General features: G+C 47.5%; 1 protein-coding gene across 1 annotated transcript in view; it reads right to left on the reverse strand.

The window, feature by feature from the left end:
- nudcd1 (NudC domain containing 1) overlaps window positions 1-24,015 on the reverse strand; it is a 115,350-nt gene that overhangs the window by 55,742 nt on the left and 35,593 nt on the right. The window contains exon 3 of the mRNA XM_085993724.1: window positions 9,042-9,227. Coding sequence (XP_085849850.1) covers window positions 9,042-9,227 — 186 coding nt within the window. The remainder of the gene's footprint in view (window positions 1-9,041; window positions 9,228-24,015) is intronic.

Genomic DNA, 24,015 nt, shown 5'->3' on the forward strand with positions numbered 1-24,015 from the left:
GGTCTGTGATAGGATAGAAGGCAGAAGAAAAGAGGCATTAAGAGACATTCAAGGCGAGAGGAGATGGTAATGGGACAGGTTAATAAAGGATGGCTCTAGATGAAGTGTAAATTGCGCTGGCAGAATGAAAGATAGCTGCCCTTTGGGAGGGAAGAACAGAAGGCACAAGGGGGCAGAGGTTATGATCTGAAATTGTTGAGTCCATAGGGCTGAAAAGTGCCCAATCGAAAGATGAGTTGCTGTTCCTCGAGCTTACACTGAGCTTCCGTGGAACAATGCAAGAGGCCGAGGACGGTGAGGTCCGAGTGGGAATGGAGCGGTGAATTAAAGTGACAGGCCACCGGAAGCTCGGGGTCCCCCTTACAGACTGAATGGAGGTGTTCCGCAAAGCGGTCACCCAATCTGCATTTGGTCTCCCCAATGTAGAGGAGACCGCATCGTGAGCAGCGAATACAGTATACTAAATTGCAAGTAGTACAAGTAAATCGCTGATTCACCTGTAAGGGGTGTTTGGGGCCCTGGACATTGGGAAGGGGGGTGGTATAAGGACATGTGTTGCATCTCCTGCGCTTGCACAGGAAGGTGCCGGGCGAAGGGGAAGGGGTGTTGGGGGTGATAGAGGAGTGGGCTAGGGTGTCACGGAGGGAGCAGTCCGTACGGAATGCTGAAAGGGGAGGTGAGGGGAAGATGCATTTGGTGGTGGGATCACGCTGATGGTGGCGGAAATGGCGGAGGATGATCCATTGAATGTGGAGGCTGGTGGGGTGAAAGGTGAGGACAAGGGGAACTCTGTCGTGGTTCCGGGAGGGAGGGGCAAGGGTGAGGGCAGAAGTGCAGGAGATAGAACGGACACGGTCGAGGGCCATATCAACCACAGTAGAAGGGAATCCCCAGTTGAGGAAAAAGGAAGACATGTCGGAAGCACTGGTATGGAAGGTGGCATCATCAGAGCAGATGCGGCGGAGACAGAGAAACTGGGAGAATGGAATAGAGTCCTTACAGGAGGCGGGGTGGGAGGAAGTGTAGTCCAGGTAGCTGTGGGAGTCAGTGGGCTTGTAGTGAATGTTAGTCAATAACCTATCCCCAGAGATGGAGACGGAGAAGTCGAGGAAGGGGAGGGAAGAGTCGGAGATGGACCATGTGAAGGTGAGGGAAGGGTGAAAATTGGAAGCAAAGTGAATGAAATTGTTTAGTTCAGAGCGAGAGCAGGAAACGGCACCGATACAGTCATCAATGTACCGGAAAAAGAGGTGAGGGAGGGGACCCGAGTAGGACTGGAACAAAGAGTGTTCCACATATCCCACGAAAAGGCAGGCACAGAGCAAAACAAACATCCTGCAACAGAATGTAATCCAAAATTAAAAATTATGAAGGGTTTTGATGGAAAAGACTATTCACTCTCGGGAAGTAAATATCATGGGGTCATCCATTTAAAATTGTCACTAAGCGAGTGAGAAGACTACCATGCACAGTTCTGGTCACCATATTATAAAAAGGATATAAAGGCACTGGAGAAGGTGCAAAAAAGATTTACACAGATACCAGAACTGAGAGGTTATAACAAATCAGGAAAGACTGAACAGGCTGGGGCTTTTCTCTAGAAGAGAGAGAAGTCTAAGGGGTGACCTGATAGAGATCTTTAAAATTATGAAGGGGTTTGATAGGGTAGATGTGGAGAAGGTGTTTCCACTTGTGGGGGAATTGAAGACTAGGGACCATAAATGTAAGATAGTCACCAATACATCCAATAGAGAATTCAGGAGAAACCCCTTTACCCAAAGAGTGGCAAGAATGGGGAACTCTCTCCCACATAATAATAATAATAATAATCCACTTTATTGTCATTGTTAGTGCACAAGTGCAGTACAACGAAATGTAGGCTTGCGGCTCCTGAGAGTGTACATTTAGATTAAGACATTTAAACATTCAACATTCATTTGGCTTGTAATACATTAACATAAACATAACCATAATAAAGTGCATTGGCAGATGTGCAGGCTTTAGAGTTTCAGTAGGATGACAGCCCTGGGAAAGAAGCTGTTCCTAAATCTGGTCGTACGGGTGCGAATGCATCTGTAGCGTCTCCCAGATGGCAGGAGGGCGAACAGACTGTGGCTGGGGTGGGTAGGGTCTTTGATGATGGTCCGTGACCTCCGTAAACAGCGTTTCTGGTATATGTGCTCTATGGTCGGTAGCCGGGTGCCGGTAATGCGTTGGGCAGTTTTTTGACTACCCGCTGCAGGGCTTTCCGGTCACAGTAGCTACAGCTGCCATACCATACTGTGATACAGTTCGTCAGGATGCTCTCTATTGTGCAGCGGTAAAAGTTAGAGAGGATCAGGGGTGACAGGTTACATCCCTTCAGCCTCCTTAGGAAATATAGGCGCTGCTGGGCCTTCTTCACCAGAGAGGAGGTATTGAGGGACCAGGAGAGGTCTTCCGTGATGTGGACTCCGAGGAACTTAAAGCTGTCCACCCTTTCCACTACAGCCCCATTGATGTGGATGGGGGGTGTGACTTCCACCTTTAGTTGAGGCGAATAGCATTGATGCATTTAAGGGGAAGCTAGAAAAGTACATGAGGGAGAAAGGAATAGGAGGATATTGTAGTGTATGTAACTGTTCTACCTTTAAGAGAACTATTGTATGTAACCGTCCACCTTTAAGAGAACTATTTTAGGTGTGGCACTACTTTATCCTGGCTGCTGTATACTGTAATACCGACGGTGACCACACCGGTATATAAGTGCTGTGGCAGAATTTATTGGGCAGATTCGCCCTGACCTTCGAATAGTAAAGTCCTGTTTAAGTTACTCTTGTAGTCTGTGTATTACTTCGCTATACAACCCACAGACTTTACAGTGGCGACGAGTTCAATCTTACCCTGCGGCAACAATACTTCTGAAGAAGTAAACGAGCGTCGAGAAGAGGCACCCGCCCTCGTCGTTTTGCTGAGAGAAAACTCGAGTCTGCAGACCAAGAAAGGAGGAAGATTTCAAACACGAAGTCTTCCATCAGCAACAGGCACAGATTGTCCCTTCTGCCACGGTGGTGAGTGAGCCGATCAACACGAGAAGCAAGTCGGCCACGGTGACTGTGAGTAAAGGGAAAATAGAAACAAATAAACGGAGGATAAGGGCGGTGCACTCGACCACGGTCGAGGGGGAAAGGAGCCGGACAGAAGTCGGGCCCAGAGGCGCTGAGACTGGGGCAGCGTGGAGCAGAAGCCGCGGTACAAGCGGGCTGGGGAGTGTCGTGAGACGACTAGACCGCGACGGCGAAAAAGGCCGGACAAATACCGCGACCACGAGGCGCTGCGACCGGGATCGTAAGGCGCGGGAAGATATAAACATAAATAAGCCACGGAGAACTCAGCCACAGCCAGGGAGGAAAGCACCGGACTGCGAGAAGCTGGGAGGCGCGATTGGGGTGAAAAAGGCCAGACAGTGACGGAGGCCACGAAGCGCTGCGACCGGATCGTAAGGCGCGGGAAGAGATAAAAATAAATAAACCGCGGAGAACGCAGCCGCAGCCGGGGAGGAAGCACCGGACTGCGAGAGGCTGGGAGGAGCGATTGGGTGAAAAAGGTCGGACAGTGACCGAGGCCACGAAGCGCTGCGACCGGGAAGAGATAAAATAAATAAATCGCGGAGAACTCAGCCGCAGCCGGGGAGGGAAGCACCGGACTGCGAGAGGGCTGGGAGGCGCGATTGAGAGCCGCGCGAGCGGGAGAGACAGAGCCCGAGCGAGAGCCGCGCGAACGGGAGAGACAGAGCCCGAGAGAGAGCGAGCGAGAGCCGCGCGAGCGGGAGAGACAGAGCCCGAGGAAGACTGAGCGAGATCCAGCCAGCGGCTGAGACCGTTCGCCGTCAACGGGTTGTACCCAGAGCCGGTTGCCCGGCCGAGAGAAGGGAACGCGCTGAAGCCGAAGCGCAGGCTGCGAACCCCGAAAGCCAGCGGCCGTCGCCCAAGGGAAAAGCTTACCCCTCCCGCCAGGGGAAGAAAAGCGGGAACCGCCATCTTGAAAGTGGGCGGGGAAAGAAGAGAAGCGCGGGAAACCGCGGGAAGCCGCCAGTAGGCGGAGAAAAAGACAGAAGCGGGAACCGCCATTTTGAAAGGGGCGGGGAAAGAAGATAAGCGCGGGGAAACCGCCATCTTGAAAAAAAATTTTTAAAAAGAGTTAAAGAAATATTTCGTTGTTGTTTATCAGGGAGGTGAAGATGCCTAAGCGTGGTAACATCAACGATTTCGATTCCGAGGTAGAAGATTGGGCCACATATGTAGAACGCATTGAGATATATTGTGAGGCCAATAAAATAGAGGATGACGATAAAGCTATAACCTTGCTAAACTCGATGGGGGCGAAGACATACGGGCTATTGAAGCATCTTCTAGCACCAGTTAAACCGGCGGATCAAACCTTCGATAATATTGTTGCTGTTCTGAAGGATCACTTGAACCCCACACCGCTGATGTTGGCGGAACGATTCAAATTTTATGCGAGAACGCAACGGAAAGAGGAAAGCAACGCGGAATACTTGGTCGAACTGCGTAGGCTAGCAAAATACTGCCAGTTTGGAGGAAATCTGACAGAGGCATTGCGAGGCAAGTTCGTGTGCGGGTTGTCGAAGGAAGGAACGCAAAAGCGACTGCTCGAAGAGAACGACCTTACACTGGATAGGGCTGTCCTTATTGCAGCATCACACGAAGCCGCAGCGAAAGGAACTGCGGAAATGCAGCTGAAGGCAGCAGTCCTCAGTGTGGATCAAATTACTTCGGGTGCAACGAAATGTTATCGTTGTGGGAAGACAACACACGACCAGAACCAATGCTGGTTTAAAAACCAGGACTGTAGGAAATGTGGCAAACTGGGTCACATAGCCAAAGTATGCCGGTCAGGGAAGAAGACCAACAACCAAAAAAAAAAGCCATCACAGGAAAAGTACAACAAAGTACACAAGGTGGTTGAGAAGAGTTCAGATGAACAGAATTCGGATTCAGACCCAAGCGGCCAGGAACTGGGTAGTCTGAGAATTCATAATGTGAGTAAGGAAGCTGACCTACAAACTATCTGGGTCATGCTAAAAATAGCCGGAGTCCAAGTGAGAATGGAATTGGACACTGGATCAGCCCTATCAGTCATAAATCGAAGGGATTACAACCGGCTATTCTCACATATACCCTTGAGAGATACCAAGTTCGTATTGCAGACATACACGGGGCATAAAGTATACCCCATGGGAAAGATAAGAGTCAAGGTGAGAGACAGGGGCAAAGAACACCCCGGAATGGACTTATACGTACTACCTGAAGGAGGACCACCACTTCTAGGACGGGAGTGGATCAAGAAAATAGACATGGAATGGCACTACCTAAAAGCAATAACGAGTGAGGACTCGGGGCAGACAATCAGCTCAGACTCTGAAACGGATGACGATAAGACCAGCCCAAGCATGAAAGACAAGTCTAAAATGAACTTGCTGACTAAGGTTGGTAGAACGAATGTGGGCATAAAGGCTTATGCTCCAGAGGAGAACAAAGCTTCAGAACAGGATTCCTCTGAACAACAACATAGCTTGACAGAGAATTCTGAGTCTGTTCAAGTTACAGACATATATATTACTGAGGAACATCGAGCTCGAACGCAAACTTATTTCAGATTACGACAGCAATTAGAACAATTGAATTGCCGTCTCGAGCAAGAGATGAAAGCAATGAAAAAGTTCTATGATACCGAATGGGAGAATCTGGAAAGACAACAGAAGCAGCTGGGGAAGAAAAGGGAGCAGGAGCACACAAACCGTCTGCACGAGGAGGTCAAACGAATCAAAGCTGATTCGGCTTCTGAAGGGGCGTGCTCCAATCCGGTGGAACAAGATGTGCCGCAACTGAAGGCGCTGGTTAGCAGGTTGCAGGCAGAAAAAGCTGAGTTGGTCGACATGACTTCCGAGCTCCTACTGAAGTTGGGTGCAGCATCACCGGACGATTCATTTGTGGAAATTCGAATGATGGGGGCTGCGGATGATGGCGAAGTAGAAGCAGCAAAGGAGCCCCAGGACAAGGTTCTAAACAGCCCTGCAGCTAATGGAAAAGGGATGAGGACAGAAGAGTTAACAGTCAGCCAACTCCTCCAGGGCAAGGTTATAAACAGCCCTGTAGTTAATGGAAAAGGGATGATGGCAGAAGAGTTAACAGTCAGCCAACTCATTCATATGCTGAGGGATAAAACTCTAAAATGGGAAAAACTTAAATACGAGCCTCAATCTTCAAAGGGAAGGGAGCTCTCAAAAGTCATTGGAAGAGCTGAGGTGGCAACCCAGACTGAGAAGTCTGCAGCAGAACAGCCCTTGGATGCCAAAAGTACGCTGACGCACGGCAATGTAGAACAACAGAATACTGAAACAGCTACTTCAGTAGAGGGATTGAATAGTCCGATCAATCAATCTCCGAATGAAGTTGAAGTATTGAAATCACAAATGAGGTCATTAGTAAAAGATTTGCAGGAAGCCCAGAAAAAGCAGGATGAATCTGAACGCATGATGAAGTCTCTTCAGGACAGATGTCGGGATTTGGAACAAAAGTCGGCTAACATCCAGCTGGGTAAGGAGGAAATAGAAGACCCTCTCGCTGGCCTAGCTCAGGACGACACCGAATATTACCATGATCTGTTGAGTGACACTGAATATTACGAGGACCTGGTCTGCCCAGCTTGTGCCGAGAACTCCCAAAGTGCCGAAATCAGGATGAATCACTTAAAGTCTAAGGAACATAGGGAGATGGTGGCGTTACAGCTGGCAGCTGACAATGGAGCCCCGAGAGTCTCCAAGAAGCAAAAAAGGAAAAGACGAAGCAGAAGATGATAACCATCTGAACCATTATTACCTCTACCCGATCACACACGTGGTCCCCCGAACGGAGCCAAATCAGTTGGAAAGTAGGAAAATTTCCCAAGGCAATCCAACTGTTTTTTGTGTGTAAAAAAAGTCAGCAATGCTGGTTCAGAAGTGATGGAAGTAAAGCTGTTAAGTCTAGGGAAGGACTATGGGATGAGTCCCTCTAGCAAGGTGACCCGACTACACCACGGAGGCGTGGTCCGGACCGAGTCAAGAAGATCAGAGACTGAATCTGTGAACTGTTTCCCGCAGAGACTGAATCTGTGAATTGTTTCCGCAGAGACTACCTCTGTGAACTGTTGTAACATGAAGTTGGATATGTTATGATGTTATGTTAATGGGGAATAAGTATGTTGTAAGCTAAAAAGGGAGGATTGTAGTGTATGTAACTGTTCTACCTTTAAGAGAACTATTGTATGTAACCGTCCACCTTTAAGAGAACTATTTTAGGTGTGGCACTACTTTATCCTGGCTGCTGTATACTGTAATACCGACGGTGACCACACCGGTATACAAGTGCTGTGGCAGAATTTATTGGGCAGATTCGCCCTGACCTTCGAATAGTAAAGTCCTGTTTAAGTTACTCTTGTAGTCTGTGTATTACTTCGCTATACAACCCACAGACTTTACAGATATGTTATGTTGTTAGGGGGAAGATGGCTCGTGTGAAGCATAAACACCAGCATGAAACACTTGGGCTAATGGCCAGTTCATGTGCTGCACATTCTATGTAAGAGAGTTTGGGGAATCTTCTCTACACAGAGTCATTGGAGTATGGAATGCTTTGCCACAGGAGATTAACTGAGGCGGAGTCCATTGCATCTTTTAAAAGAGTCGAAAAACATTTGAAGCAGAGAAAGATACAGGATTAAGGGATGAGAGAGAGGCAGTGGGATTAGTTTAAGAACTGGTACTGAAACAATGGATCAAATGGCTCCCGTCTGTCCTGAAAACTTTTAGCATTCTATAGTTTTTATAAAAAAGATTTGAAAGTTAAAAATAAAACATTGTTGTTAAATTGATTTTTTTTCCATGAGAAAAGATTTGAGCATGGATGAGGCATGGAGGGAATATCTGCTGTGGATTGGGGAGAACAGTGAGGCAGTAGCAATCAAGACGAGACAGCTGGAATATCTGTTTACAAGTCACAACAGCAGCAGCTCATACCATTGTGCAGTGATGAGCTGTTCTATAAAGTTTTGCATACACAAAGGAATCTTGTTATTGGCCAACACAATGGAGATACATAATCCCCACCACCACAGTGCACATCCAACTTCAATAAACTACCAGGGAATAAACTACAGGAAACTTTTTTTTATCCGGCACGGACGGGACCGACGTGGTGCCGGTTCATCAAAAATTCCGGATAACTGAAGGCTATAGTAAAAGATATGGAGCTGAGAGCTCCGTATAAAGCAACAGACCCAGTTCTTCAGAACAATGGGCACAAGTTGCAAACATCTCTGTAGCTTAGCAATAGCTGCAGCCACACCCTTGCACAGCAATAAATGGAGTAAAAAAAATAAAAGTTACCTGAACCTACTCCTGAATTTTGCCGGTTAACCGAGATTTCCGGTTATTTAGGTGCTGGTAAATCGAAAGTTTCCTGTACTGGGAGGACAGGGCCAAGAGAAAAGACTATGCTCTTTATTCTTTAGCTTTCCTATTAAGGACTGCATCAAGTAGGAGGCCCCCACCCCCACCGCACCAAAGTAATTTTTAGCCAGTTAATGAAGGTTAGAATTCCCACAGGGGTTTTCCCAATCTCCACCGTAACTTTGGTGTAAAATCAGTGGGAAACCCTGGCGAAATGGCGTAAACGGGGTTTCAACTGATCTTCCACCCTAGTTATAATAGGAGATCAGGGGAACCGCCACAGAATTTCTACCTCAAGGTATTTGAAGAGGTTTTCTTTTGTACGTTTTTTGTTCGAATTAATTCAGTGCATAGATTCTTCTTAAAAAGTGCAAGTGTGACGATTTGCACAAACCCTACCATACTGTTGATGCTATTTTTCTCTCCGTTCTCCCGCAACAGCTGCAAGAGATTGCTATGCTCCCCCTAGAAACAAAACCCAAACCGTGATGCAAAATGACAAAAGTGCATAAACATTCATACCTCGCCGGATTGAATAAAATGAACTCACCTCCCACTTTTCAATGTTACTTGTTCCACGCTTGCTCGTTCTGAGGAGGTACAGCTTTCCTGTTCCATCGGACAAGGCTGCCCATGTAGGCGACGTAAAATGCATAGAAGCGCAGACCAAGGTGTCACAAGATTTAATCTCTGCCGACAGCCGGAACACCTCCCTGGGTTTGCTTATTGCAGTATCCTTTCAAGGCAAATACGCATTTTTAAAAGTCAAGTGATCAGTGACGATTTAGTCAATCAAAAATTAACATTTTTAGAAAAAAATTTGCTTAGAAAGTGTATCTACTTGGAAAAGGCACATTAAGTTCCTGTGTCGCATTTATGCCCTAAACAGGCATTAGGAACAGTCGCTGTAAGATAAACAGATGGGCAACAACTCTAGCGAGCAATTTAACAACGGAATTGACAAGCAGCATCAAATCATCACACAGGAACATAGGAATTGCAGGACGAAAAAAGACCAACGTCCATCTAGTTCGCCTTCTACCAGCCTGGTAGTCAAATGAGGCAACAATGGCGTTATTGACTAATCATAGCAATCAATCTCTATCAATTAGCCTACAACAGACTCAGACATGAAGCGAGGAAACCCCCCCAGTGGTGGAGACTACTTACAAGTAGAATTTGATACATTAGGATTGCCCACCCGCCCAGAGTCTCCAGGAATTAAAGATTAATCTCCCAGATACGCATAGAAGAAAAATTATAGGGTCATTTCTTCTCGTTTCCCTCCAGCCAGACTCAACAACAAACAGCAAGGCCGCAACATGCCCAGGATGGAAAGTAACCCTGGCGCATGCGCACTCCGGTAAAACCACGCAATGGATAGAGATGCTTCTCAAGCGCAGAGGATTATGGGTATCATAGCTGCTATTAATAACTGATTATCGAGCATCCAATGGTGGGGCGTGGGAGTGAGTGGTTGGAGGTGCCACAAGTAGGCTGCTTGTGCAGATACTGGCTAGTTGCATTGCAAAAGCCTTGGACAAGTGGGTCATCCACTTTTTCAGTTGGGAAGTTATGTGGGAAAGTGGAGAATATAAAAAGGGGAAACTCAAAATGAGCCATCTCAGTTATGTTTGTCAATGACTATTACAAAGTTTGATGATTGAAATAATGCAAGTACAAGGTGTGTGTACGATGCAATATTGGGGTTTTGCAGTTAGTTATTCTTAGTTATAACAATACAGGAAACTTTAATATCCGGCACTGACGGGACCGAGCTGGTGCCGTACCATCAAAAGTGCCGGACATACCAGCGTTAATGTTGAAAGATACGGAACTGAAAAGCTCCGTGTGAATCAACAAACCCTGTTGCTTAGCAACAGCTTCAAAACGGTCGGCTGCAGCTGCAAGCGTCTCTAGCTGAAACTGTTGCTATAGCTACAGACCTTGCAGTGCCTGACTGGGGAAAAAAAAAAGCAACGAGAACTAAAAAAAACTTATAGAAAACGGCTCCTGATTTTTGCCGTTAGATCGAGTATTCCGGACATATAACCTCCGGATAAACCAAAGTTTCCTATATTACTACCTCAAAGGGGTCAACAAGAGAAAGAGGATGTGGCCCACCTTCAAACTTTATTTGGACACTGTTCACACAGTGCAGTGTGCACAGGATAACATTTAGTTTTTTTTTTGCATGGTTATATGGACATGGATCTACATAACCTGCACAGGGCACAAAATTATGAAGAAGTGGCACAGCACAACATCCTGCACGATGAAACACTGGGACATGGGTTTCCACGTTCTGAGCTCGTGATCTTGTGTGTGCTGCTGTGGGGAAGCCCTGAGTGGAATGGCAGGTGGGCCTGGACTTTGCAGTCAGCAGTGAAGTGACGCTGCTCACCGCTGACCTCCAAGAAAGCTGCCCACAAACTCTGTGGCATGGATTTCACATTTCCTGAAGTTAATTTCATTCTGCCACTATCTATAGGGGATCTCTGGTGTCCAGCAACAGTAATCTCATCAAGCAGGCTAAGCCACCAAACAAATTGGGAGAATTTTCACAGATAGCAAACCAGGAAGTAACAAGCAGGTTTTATGATTCACTTTTTATAATTTTACAGAAAGCAAAAATAAAGATATGGACATACACATAGAATTAAGGTAGAAGCTGAAGTACTGTATCATAAACAAACTTAAAAAAAAATTAATATTTTAAAAATCTATGGAATTATCATGGGATGGAGATGTGGTAAACCACTGTTATAGTTATCACTGTATATTGTTCTCACTGTTCTCACTGTCACATCACTACACGAGGTCGCCTCTTGTCGCACTGTTATACCTGGGCTGACCACCTCCGACTCCGCCCATTACCTGCCCAGGTATAAAGGTAGCTGACTGGCTAGTATTCCTCCCTGTTGGATCGGATCACCCACGAGGGTGGGCTCTGTTATTTAGCCAATAAAAACCTTCAGTTACGTTCTTAACTCGTCGCCTTTTATTGGACTAATTGATAGGCATATCAATTTTATTGGCTAAATTTTAAAGATGTCTGATAATGAACAGCAACAGCAAGGAGCTCACCCAGCAGCACAGCAACAGCAGCCTCCAGACAACGGGCCACACCAGCCGGCTTGGCTGCAAGCCTTGAAACCACCATACCTGGATCTAAACCCACAGGCACCAAACGCAGCCCTCAACTTCAAACACTGGCTGGACTGCTTCGAATCCTACCTGGAAGAATCCGGCGCCCCGCAGAGATCCAAACTAAGACTTCTGAACGCCCAAGCGAGCCCGAGAGTATACGCACTCATACAGGACACGACTACGTACGAGGCCGCTATCAACCTACTGAAACAGCAGTACCGCAGCCCGGTAAATTACATGTACACCAGGCACCTCCTAAGATCCCGCCCGCAACAGCCAGGAGAGTCTGTAGCTGAATTTTTACGGGCGCTAAGAGCACTCGGCAGGAACTGTGACTTTAAAGCGGTGACGGCTGTTGAAAATACGGAAGATAATATCCGCGATGCCTTTGTGAAAGGCCTACGGTCCGACTACTCACGGCAAAGACTGCTTGAAGCTAAAGACCTCGACCTGGACAAAGCTGAAGCCCTCGCTCTCTCCCTGGAGGTGGCCCATCAGGACCAGGAGGCGTTTTCCAGGTACTGCTCGCGACCCTGGGACTCGGGCCCGACCCCTACCGCAATACCCTTCGCAGCGCCGCCCCCGGGACCTACCTCAGCGTCGGCGTCCCGGACCCGACCGGGCCCGCCACCCCCGGTACCGGCTCCGACATCGGGCACCCGCGATCGGGCCGCCGGCTGCTTCTTTTGCGGCCAGGAGAAGCACCCGAGGTCGCGCTGCCCAGCCAGGAACTCTACCTGCACAACCTGCAGGAAGAAAGGCCACTTCTCTAAGGCCTGCAGGAGCGGATCTTCAGAGGCCAGCAGTGCCTCATGCGAACTGTGGGGGCGGCCATCTTCTTTCACGGCAACTGAGGCCAGTATCCCCACACGTGAGTCATGGGGGCGGCCATCTTTGATCAAGGCAACCGACCCCAATAGTGCCTCATGTGAGTTATGGGGGCAGCCATCTTCTCCGCCATTTTGTCCTACCTCGTGGGAGACGCCATTTTACACACCACGCCCGACTGCCACCGGGCCCCCGGACCCGACGACCGCCTCGCCCGCAGACGACAACGACTCGCTTACCTACACGCTAGCCTCCGTCACTCTGGATCAAGCCCGCCCACACCACCTGTCCAAGTCGATGATGGACATCAAAGTAAACGGCCACGCCACGACCTGCCTGTTCGACAGCGGAAGCACGGAGAGCTTCATCCACCCAGACACGGTGAGCCACTACTCCCTCCCTGTCCTGCCAACGCGCAACCGAATCTCGATGGCATCGAGGTCCCACGCCACGGACATTAGCGGCTACTGTGCTGTGACCTTGTCGGTTAAGGGTACAGAGTATAAAAACTTTAAACTCCTCGTCCTCCCCCAGCTCTGCGCTGCCGTCCTACTAGGGCTGGACTTCCAATCCCACCTCCAAAGTGTAACCCTAGCATACGGTGGACCCCTCCCCCCACTCACAGTCGACAACCAGCGAAGGTTAAACCGCCCACCGCGTAACACCTGCAGCCTATCCACCCTCAAGGTGCCGCCACCTTCCCTGTTCGCTAACCTCACCCCCGACTGCAAACCCGTCGCTACCAAGAGCAGGCGGTACAGCGCTGGGGACAGAGCTTTCATTAGCTCTGAGGTGCAGCGTCTCCTGAAGGAGGGCATCATCGAGGGGAGCAACAGCCCCTGGCGTGCCCAGGTCGTGGTCGTTAAGACCGGCGATAAAAATCGCCTGGTCATCGACTACAGCCAGACCATAAACAGATACACCCAGCTGGACGCATACCCCCTTCCCCGCATATCTGACATGGTCAATCAGATTGCACAATACCGCGTATTCTCGACCATCGACCCTAAGTCGGCCTACCACCAACTCCCTATCCACCCCGAGGACCGCCAGTACACCGCCTTCGAGGCGAATGGGCGCCTATACCACTTCCTTAGGGTCCCCTTCGGTGTCACCAACGGGGTCTCGGTCTTCCAAAGGGAGATGGACCGGATGGTTGACCAGAACGGACTGCAGGCCACATTCCCCTACCTAGATAACGTCACCATCTGCGGCCGCGACCGGCAGGACCACGACGTGAATCTGGAGAAATTCCTCCGTACGGCCCAACGGCTGAACCTCACCTACAATAAGGAGAAATGCGTGTTTAACACAGCGCGCCTTGCCATCCTTGGCTGTGTAGTAGAGAACGGAGTCATCGGCCCCGACCCCGAAAGAATGCGCCCCCTCATGGAGCTACCCCTCCCCCACTGTCCAAAAGCACTTAGGAGAACCCTGGGGCTTTTCGCCTACTATGCCCAATGGGTACCCAATTATGCGGACAAAGCCAGACCCCTCCTGAAAACCACATCCTTCCCCCTCACGGAAGAGGCGTGCGCGGCCTTCTCCCTCATCAAGGGAGACATAGCCAAGGCCACAATGCACGCAGTGGATGAGTCAATCCCCTTCCAAGTGGAGAGCGATGCATCCGACTTCGCCCTAGCCGCTACCCTTAACCAGGAGGGTAGGCCGGTAGCCTTCTTCTCAAGGACCCTACAGGGCCCCGAGACCCGACACTCGTCGGTCGAGAAGGAAGCCCAGGCAATTGTGGAGGCAGTACGGCGCTGGAGGCACTACTTGGCAGGCAAACGATTTACCCTCCTCACCGACCAACGCTCGGTTGCCTTCATGTTTAATAACAAGCTGAGGGGCAAGATCAAGAACGACAAAATCTTGAGGTGGAGAATCGAGCTTTCCACCTATGATTATGAGATCTTGTACCGGCCCGGTAAACTGAACGACCCCCCTGATGCTCTTTCACGCATTACATGCGCCAGCGCGCAAAGTGATAGACTTCAGACCCTCCACAATGACCTCTGCCACCCCGGAGTCACCAGACTCTACCATTTCATTAAGGCCCGCAACCTGCCATACTCCATCGAGGAGGTCAGGACCATGACCAGGAACTGCCAGATCTGTGCTGAGTGCAAACCGCACTTCTATAAGCCGGACAGAGCAAGCCTGATCAAGGCCACCCGCCCCTTCGAGCGTCTGAGCATCGACTTCAAGGGGCCCCTACCGTCATCCGACCGTAATGTGTACTTCCTCAACATCGTTGATGAGTACTCCCGTTTCCCCTTTGCCTTCCCCTGCCCAGACATGACCAGTAACACGGTCATTAAATGCCTGAACAAACTCTTCGCCTTGTTCGGGTTCCCGAACTATATACATAGTGACCGGGGCGCCTCCTTCATGAGCGAGGAACTCCGTCAGTTCCTATTGGAGAGGGGTATTGCAGCAAGCAGGACCACCAGCTACAACCCCCGAGGGAACGGCCAGGTGGAAAGAGAGAACGCGACGGTATGGAAGGCCACCCTCTTAGCCTTAAAGTCTAAGGGCCTCCCAACCTCCCGCTGGCAAGAGGTCCTCCCGATTGCGCTGCACTCCATCCGGTCACTACTTTGCACTGCCATTAACACCACCCCCCATGCCCGAATGTTTGTCTTCCCCAGGAAGTCGACTACGGGAACCACCCTACCAACCTGGCTGACCTCTCCGGGACCCGTCTTGCTGCGAAAGCACGTGAGGGCCCATAAAACGGACCCCCTGGTCGAGAAGGTGAACCTCCTGCACGCCAACCCCCAGTACGCCTATGTGGCTTACCCAGACGGACGGGAGGACACTGTCTCCTTACGAGACCTCGCACCCTCACCCCCCCCTCCCAACCCCCCGAGTCCAGCCGAGGTAGACGGCATGCCGGAACCCCACGAGCCTTTGCCGACTACGCAGACACCAGCTTTAACACCGGATAATGTAACACCGCCGCTGCGACGATCGGAGAGGCTAACGAAGCCTCCGGACAGACTGACATACCAGAGCTGGTAATACACTTCACCCCGCCGGACTCTAATCTAAACAAGGGGTGAATGTGGTAAACCACTGTTATAGTTATCACTGTATATTGTTCTCACTGTTCTCACTGTCACATCACTACACGAGGTCGCCTCTTGTCGCACTGTTATACCTGGGCTGACCACCTCCGACTCCGCCCATTACCTGCCCAGGTATAAAGGTAGCTGACTGGCTAGTATTCCTCCCTGTTGGATCGGATCACCCACGAGGGTGGGCTCTGTTATTTAGCCAATAAAAACCTTCAGTTACGTTCTTAACTCGTCGCCTTTTATTGGACTAATTGATAGGCATATCAGGAGAAATTTGACATTCCACAAATATAAAATTAGTTTTTCAGGGCCAGAGAGGTTGTTCAGCAGTAATTATGACTTAGTACGCCATTTAAAGCCCAGCTACACCTCATCCAACAAGGCTTAACTTTTTCAAAGGTTTTTACAATGAGAATAGAGTACAAAAAGTGGAAGTTCACATCAATTCAGTGATTTCTAGTTGATTTCTGTCTGCGAGCGCACCCTGTGGAGAAGCAGGGTATCAGTGACAGCAACTTCGGGATTTCCGCGTTTAACTGCGCACGTGCGGACTCCAGAAGTTGCTGTCAGTTTTAGTAATGATGGCAATGCTGACAGTTTCATCATTACAACCACAAATTCCGGGCCATAGAATCCTGCGCACGTGTTCAAGTACACAGAGCTCTTCCACTCTCCTCTCAACAGTAGTCTAAGTTGACAATTTAATTGCATATTCCCCATCTGCACTATGCAAACAATGCCAGTATTGTATTGGCACTACCTTTATAACAACTGCAAAACTTCCAGCTAAAGACCTCCGAGCCCAGCTCAGCTGATGTATTCAACTATCAGTATGGATGGATTGTAGTCGCATCATCCTTAGACCTAGTAAAGCAGAGCAGTTGCTGCTTAGGGCTTTGCGTTGCTTGCACTTCAATTCTAGTTACTGGTTTGTTGTTCCCAGAACAGAAATGCACCAAAAACATCTCAAGCAAAACAAATTGAGTAGCTGCTCCCTACTCTCAGGGAAAAAAAAAATCAATAGTGGCAGTACAGCATTGCCAAATCCCTCAAGGGAGTCTGATGAAACAACAAGCAGTCAGCAAAAGAAGTTATGAAAGAATAATTACAGAACATTGTGGACGTTTAAAAAAAAAACCAAAAACAGTCGTGTTGGCTGTGCATGTCGACTTAGTGTAATTTATGTGACAGCAGTGAATATCTGAACAGCAAATTATTTCTCCATCGAACTACCCTATCGAGCCATGATGCTCTGGCTCAAGCTAGTATATGAAAGTCCAGTCTACCACATACATTGACCCAGATTTTACGGTCAGCGGCAAAGGAACGATGCTCGCCATTCACCTTGGTGACAGGTGCCCACAACGTTTTTGCGGGCTTTAGAGCGCAGACTTGCGCTGATCAGGTGTCTGATCCAGCACAGCGCCCTCTACAGGGGATCTGTGGTGTCTGAGAGCAGGGAAAGAACCAGCGAGACTCTTCAACCAATCAGATTGTAGAATCCTCACAGGGCTCGATTTTCATTGGGCCATGGAGGCGGGATTGGAGACGTGTGGGGGTTAAAATCGCGAAATCGGGGGGGGGGGGGGGGCACGAACCCATCCTGCCCCCAACCCGCCTCCATGCCAGTTTCAAAGGAAGCGGATACCCGACCTGTGCTGGGACCCGCCTCCCCGAGGCGGGAAGGGGATTAGTGCCAATTAACTGCCTGTTAACAGGTAGTTAACAGGCAGCTTTTAGCCTAATCCCTATTTTTATCCCTGAAGTGTGGGATTCCCGACGGCTCCAAACCACGCCAAGTTAGCGAGGTGGACCGTCGGGCTGAAGGGTTCGAGATGTCCGGTGTTCAGGTGAGTGATGTGTGCATGAGTGCAGAGGTAAGTGTGTTTGGTGTGTGTAAAGTATTTAAATAAGTTTTACTTACCTTTACTGCCTTCCTTCCTTCAGGTCTCGGGAGTCCCTCATCTCACCGGCACAGAAAGCAGAATGGCTGCGAGCTGTCAAAAGTTGCAGCATTCAGCTTTCTGTTCTGGAGAGATCTCTAAGTCAGCCTGAGAGGAAGGAATTAACTTAGTGTACAGATTGTCAGTGTTTAACAGCTTCAAAGAGCTGTCAAACACTGATATTTCATCTGTCAAAAGCTCTTGACAGAGGAAATGTCAATCTGTGACGTCACCTGTTGCCAGTTGGCCTGCTGAGCCCACTGGGCGGGCTCAACAAGGTCAATCAAGTGAAAATCGCGTGGGTTGGCTACAACTCGATGGAGGCGGGACTACAACCCCAAAAGTTGTAGTCCCGCCTCCTAAATGAAAATCCAGCCCGCAGAGTCTAAACCAGGAAGTATAAATTAGCTTTAAATCATGTACAGAAAGCGGAATAAAGAGTGGGAAAAAGTGATGGGTTTATGAGAGAGATAAAAGAGACAGAAAAAGTACATTCTCCAACACTAATTAACCTGAAAGAATGAGACTCCACACTTGTAAAATTAAATTTTCAGAGCCAGAGAGGTTGTTTGATAGTAATTATTACTTATCATGCCATTAAAAATTCACTTACTCCTAAATGCATTAGCCCTAACTTTTTCTGGTGTCTTTAGTGGGTAAATAGTGAGAAAGTACCGCAGCTTCACGTCGTTGCATGTATTTCAATGCCGAGTCTTTCAGCGAGCTTGTTATACCACAGCCGGTGGAGGAGCAGGGTAACTGACAGCAGCTTCCGGATTTCCGCGTTTAACTGCACATGTGCATACTCCGGAACTTGCTGTCCGATTTACTCCATAATAGCGGCGAGCGCCATTAGCCTCACCGTTATTCTGAACGCAAAATCCAGGCCATTATCTCTGAGCCCCTCCACTCAATTGCCTTTCCCTAGGTAATTTGCTCTTTCTTGCAACAGCTTTCTCAATGTCTTTCTTCTTTTTCATAACCCCAACTCAACTTCTCCTTTCATCCCATTAAACTCAGTTCCCCTTTGATCCTGCTCAACATGAAAAAAGGCAAAATACAGAGTATTACTTTCAATAGCTCTTGCCTGCTACCTTCAAATACTGAAGGTAATTCTCCCTCTTTAAAGCCTACAGTTTTCCTCCGCTGCCAACAGTAAAAGTGACATTGAATGCAGAACCACTTCCAGATTATCAGGCTGGAATTAATCTGCTCTTACCTTCCTTCGCCTCAATATATTTTCTATAACCACTGGAAATAAGTTCAGATTTTATAAATTTCAAAAAAAGACCTCAAGCTACATTATACAATCACAGAAAGCAGCTTTTAACCAATAAAGTCAACCTGCAGGGATAGCTGCCATTATCTTACTGTCTAAGGCAGTTCAACATTATTCACGGGCTTATTCGGTGGTGAACCACAGCCTAGCATTTATCCTCAAAATAAACAGCGATTAACACGCAAACTCAGTGCAAGTATTCAATAAGCCTTGCATCTAATCCTATATTGTAGCAACAGCCAGTAATGTCATGCTTCAGTGCTCCGCATATGCCAAAGCATGTGGGGAATGTCAAAGCAGATATTGGATGAGAAATAATTATTGTAACAAGCAAGCCAAAAAAGCAAGAGGGTAACACAGCACAGGAATGTTTTTGCAATTGCAATTGATAGCTACAACAATGGCTTATATCTTTTAGTAAATTTGATGCGCATTTTCTTAAATCGAACTGTTCAAGGATTTAGCTTTGGTACTGACAATGTTTTCACCTCCTAATACTGAGTCTGAAACAAGACATAGTAATGCAACACAAAATGGCAAGCAACTTTCAAAAGAAAAACTGGAACATCAGTTGCCATTTTATAGTGATAAAAAGATGGTGACTTCACTAAAATTGGCAGCAGTAAAACCTACCATCAGTGGCAGTGCGAGAAGCCCGTTTCCCTGGAGTTCTATGCAACAACTTGCAATTATTTAGCACCTTTAACATAGTAAAACGTCCCAAGACGCTTCGCGGAAGCGATTATCAAACAAAATTTGACACTTAGCCACATAAGGGGATATTAGGACAGGTGGCCAAAAGCTTACTCAACGAGGTAGGTTTTAAGGAGCATCTTAAAGGAGAGAGAGGTAGAGAGGCGGAGAGGTTTAGGGAGGGAATTCCAGAGCTTAGGGCCTAGGCAGCTGAAGGCACGGCCACCAATGGTGGGGCGATGGAAATCGGGAGATGCGCAAGAGGCCAGTATTGGAGGAGCGCCGAGATCTCGGAGGGTTGTAGCACTGGAAGAGGTTAGAGAGAGATAGGGAGGGGCAAGGCCATGGAGGGATTTGAAAACAAGCATTCAAAAGTGTGTGCATCAGAAGCCAGTTAAGGATTGCCTTTATATATTATTGTGTCATTTGACTCTAGCATTTGACATTTTATCCTTCATTTTAAAGACTCCTGATGCTACCCGTTTAGCATCAGTGCTACAAATTAATTTCAGAGAATTCGGCAATTGCATTTACCCTGTACATTCAAGAACAAGGAGACAAACTTAACAAAAATTCTAGACAGATGGAATTCAATTAGCCTTTTCTCACAAATACAGAAGTTAATCTAAAACGGCTAATTTAATTTTTTCCTAGCATATATCGCAGACAGTCTATTAACATATTATTCAAACCAATATTACCTTCAAACTGCATCATGTCACAATTATTTCACCATTAACACTTTGATATTCACAGCACCACTCAACTCTAATACCTTTTACACCTGCTCATACATTCTTATTATTAATCCTTAATGCTTGTAGCATCGACACTTGCCGCAGCTTCCTCACAGACTTGCTTTTCCATAGCGTTTGACTCTGAGGTGCAGTGACTTCTGTAGGGAAATGTGGCAACCATTTTCTGCACAGCAAGATCCCACAAACAGCAAGGCAAAGAATGGCCAGCTAGCTTATTTTCTCGTGGTATTGGTTGAGGGAGGAATGTTGGCCAGGCTCTACTTTAAAAAGTGCCACGGGATTTTTAACATCCAACTGAATGAGATGCAACAGGCAGATGAGTTCCGGTTTAATGCGTCATCTCAAACTTTCATTATCAACCAAGTTTCATAATATTCAATAGTCAAATGCTACAAAATTTATTTGAAAGTGAACATTTCTTTTTCCGAGTGGCAGGCAGTGACTAGTGGGGTACCGCAGGGATCGGTCCTTGGACCCCAGCTATTCACAATATATATTAATGATCTAGACGAGGGAACTACATGTAATATCTCCAAGTTTGCAGACAACACAAAGCTAGGTGGGCATGTGTGCTGTGCGGAGGATGCCGAGAAACTCCAGGATGATTTGGACAGGTTGGGTGATTGCATCTGCCATGCTTCTGCCCAATATAACGTGGATAAATGCGAGGTTATCCACTCTGGTGTCAAAAACAGGAAGGCAGATTATTATCTGAATGACAATAGATTGGGAGAAGGGGAAATGCAATGAGACCTGGGCGTCCTTGTGCACCAGTCGCTGAAGGCAAGCATGCAGGTGCAGCAGGCGGTTAAGGCGGCAAATGGTATGTTGGCCTTCGTAGCAAGAGGGTTCGAGTACAGGAACAAGGATGTCTTGCTGCAGTTGTACAGGGCCTTGGCGAGACCACACCTTGAGTAGTGTGTGCAGTTTTGTTCGCCTTATCTGAGGAAGGATGTTCTTGCCATGGAGGGAGTGCAACGAAGATTCACCAGGCTGATACCTGGGATGGCAGGAATGACATATGAGGAGAGATTGGGTCGATTGGGCTTATACTCGCTGGAGTTTAGAAGAATGAGAGGGGATCTCATTGAAACTTATAAAATTCTGACAGGACTAGACAGACTAGATGCAGGAAGGATGTTCCCGATGGTCGGGGAGTCCAGAACCAGGGGTCACAGTCTAAGGATAAGGGGTAAGCCATTTAGGACAGAGATGGAGGAGGAATTTCTTCACCCAGAGAGTGGTGAACCTGTGGAATTCACTACCACAGAAGGCAGTAGAGGCCAATTCATTAAATATATTCAAGAAGGAGTTGGATATATTTCTTAAGGCTAAAGGGATTAAGGGATATGGAGAGAAGGAAGGGACAGGGTACTGAATTTGGATGATCAGCCATGATCTCATTGAATGGCGGAGCAGGCTCGAGGGGCCGAATGGCCTACTCCTGCTCCTATCTTCTATGTTTCTATTTCCTGATTTATAGCATTAAATGAATATTTTCTGTAGGTATTTACCAGGAGAGGAAAATAATAAAACCATCCAAGTTTTGTATTGCACTCAATATCCTAGAAGATGCCGAAGGTCAGTGTGAGGGAGGTACTTGATAAATTAAAAGGAACTTAAAATTTAACAAATCTCCCAGGGCATTCTAGGATGTTGAAGGAGATTAGGGAGGAAATTTGTGGGGTAAGTGGGTATTGTCGTGAGGAATGAATGGGCACAGGACAGGTTTCACAGGACTGGAAGCAGGCATATGTAGTGCCTTTACTTAAAAAAAAATGGCAACTAATATGTGATCTTGTAGGAATGTCTAGTTCCTATCCAAAAGACTGAGGTCCACTCAGGCAATCAAATAAACGAGGTTTAATGAAAACTAACAGAGTTTAACAGATAACTACAGGAGAACATCGAATATAGGCCCAGTCAGTTCGGAGGCTCCACGAGGACTGCTTGGGCGGTCCCGTGGCTGACGTCATGACGTCATCACGTTTTTCCCGCCGGTGGGGGATCACGTGATGAACGGCGTGACGTCATCACGTTTACCTGCGCTATTAAAGTGATCGCGCTCTGTACATGTAAACAGTGAAAACAAAGCTACAGGCTCAGGCTGCAGCTGACATATTATTAAAGGGAATTATATACAACTGATTGGAGTCCCTTAGTGGCTCCGCCACAATCTAGTCAAATACAGGCCCGTTATCCCAATACAAGTACATTAATGGAATCTATTATGGGATCTTGCTATGCGTAAAATGGTTGCCACATTTAAGAGGTCGGAGGAGCACCTACATAGCAAGAATTTGAAACAGCCTGCACAGATTTAGAAGGGGAAGATCTTGTCCGACAAACGACTGACATACAGGAAATGTAGCCCCGCTGTTCAAGAAAGGAGGGAGAGAGAAAACAGGGAACTACAGGCCAGTTAGACTGCCATCAGTTGTCAGGAAATTGCTGGAATCTATTATTAAGGAAGTGGTAACAGGGCTCAGAAAATCATAATATGATTAGGTAGAATCAACATAGTTTTATGAAATGGAAATTGTGTTTGACAAATGTATTAGAGTTTTTTGAGGATGTAACTAGCAGGGTAGATAAAGGGGAACCAGTGGCTGTAGTACATTTGGATTTCCAAAAGGCATTTGGTAAGGTGCCACATAAAAGGCTGTTACGCAAGATAAGGGCTCATGGGGTTGGGGGTAGTATATTAGCATGGATAGAGGATTGGTTAACGGACAGAAAACAGACAGTACGGATAAACGGGTCATTTTCAGGTTGGCAGGCTGTAACTAGTGGGGTGCCGCAAGTGCTTGGGCCTCAGCTATTTACAATCTATATTAATGACCTAGATGAAGGGACCGAGTGTAATGTATCCAAGTTTGCTGATGATACAAAGCTAGGTGGGAAAGTAAGCTGTGAGGAGGACACAAAGAGCCTACAAAGGGATATAGACAGGCCAAGAGGGAGGGCAATGAGGTGGCAGATGGAGCATAATGTGGGGAAATGTGAGGTTATTCACTTTGGTAGGAAGAGTAGAAAAACAGAAAGGAAGGAGAGAAAAACAGAATATTTTTTAAATGGAGAGAAACTATTAAATGTTGGTGTTCAGAGAGATTTAGGTGTCCTCGTATAGGAATCACAGGAAGTTTGCATGCAGGTACAGGAAGCAATTAGGAAGGCAAATGACATGTTGGCCTTTGTTGCAAGGGGGTTGGAGTACAAGGGTAAGGAAGTTTTGCTACAATTGTACAGGGCTTTGGTGAAACCACACCTGGAGTACTGTGCACAGTTTTGGTCTCCTTATCTGAGGAAGGACATACTGGTCTTAGAGGCGGTGCAACAGAGGTTCACTAGATTGATTCCTGGGATGGGAGGGTTGGCCGATGAGGAGAGAATGAGTAGATTGGGCCTATACTCTGTGGAGTTTAGAAGAATGAGAGGTGATCTCATTGAAACATAAAAGATTCTGAGGGGAACTGACACAGTAGGTGCTGAGAGGTTGTTTCCCCTGGCTGGAGAGTCTAGAACTAGGGGTCATAGTCTCGGGATAAGGAATTTCTTCACTCAGAGGGTTATGAATCTTTGGAATTCTCTACTCCAAAGGGCTGTGGATGTTGAATCGTTGAGTATATACAAGGCTGAGATCGATAGATTTTTGGACTCTAAGGAAATCAAGGGATATGGGGATCAGGTGGGAAATCGGAGTTGAGGTCGATGATCAGCCATGATCTTATTGAATGGCGGAGCAGGCTCGAGGAGCTGTATGACCTACACCTGCTCCTAATTCTTATGCCTC

Source organism: Somniosus microcephalus, chromosome 7 (assembly GCF_052327205.1).
Source record: "Somniosus microcephalus isolate GS21.2 chromosome 7, FLI_Smic_1.0, whole genome shotgun sequence".
Classification (NCBI taxonomy): domain Eukaryota; kingdom Metazoa; phylum Chordata; class Chondrichthyes; order Squaliformes; family Somniosidae; genus Somniosus; species Somniosus microcephalus.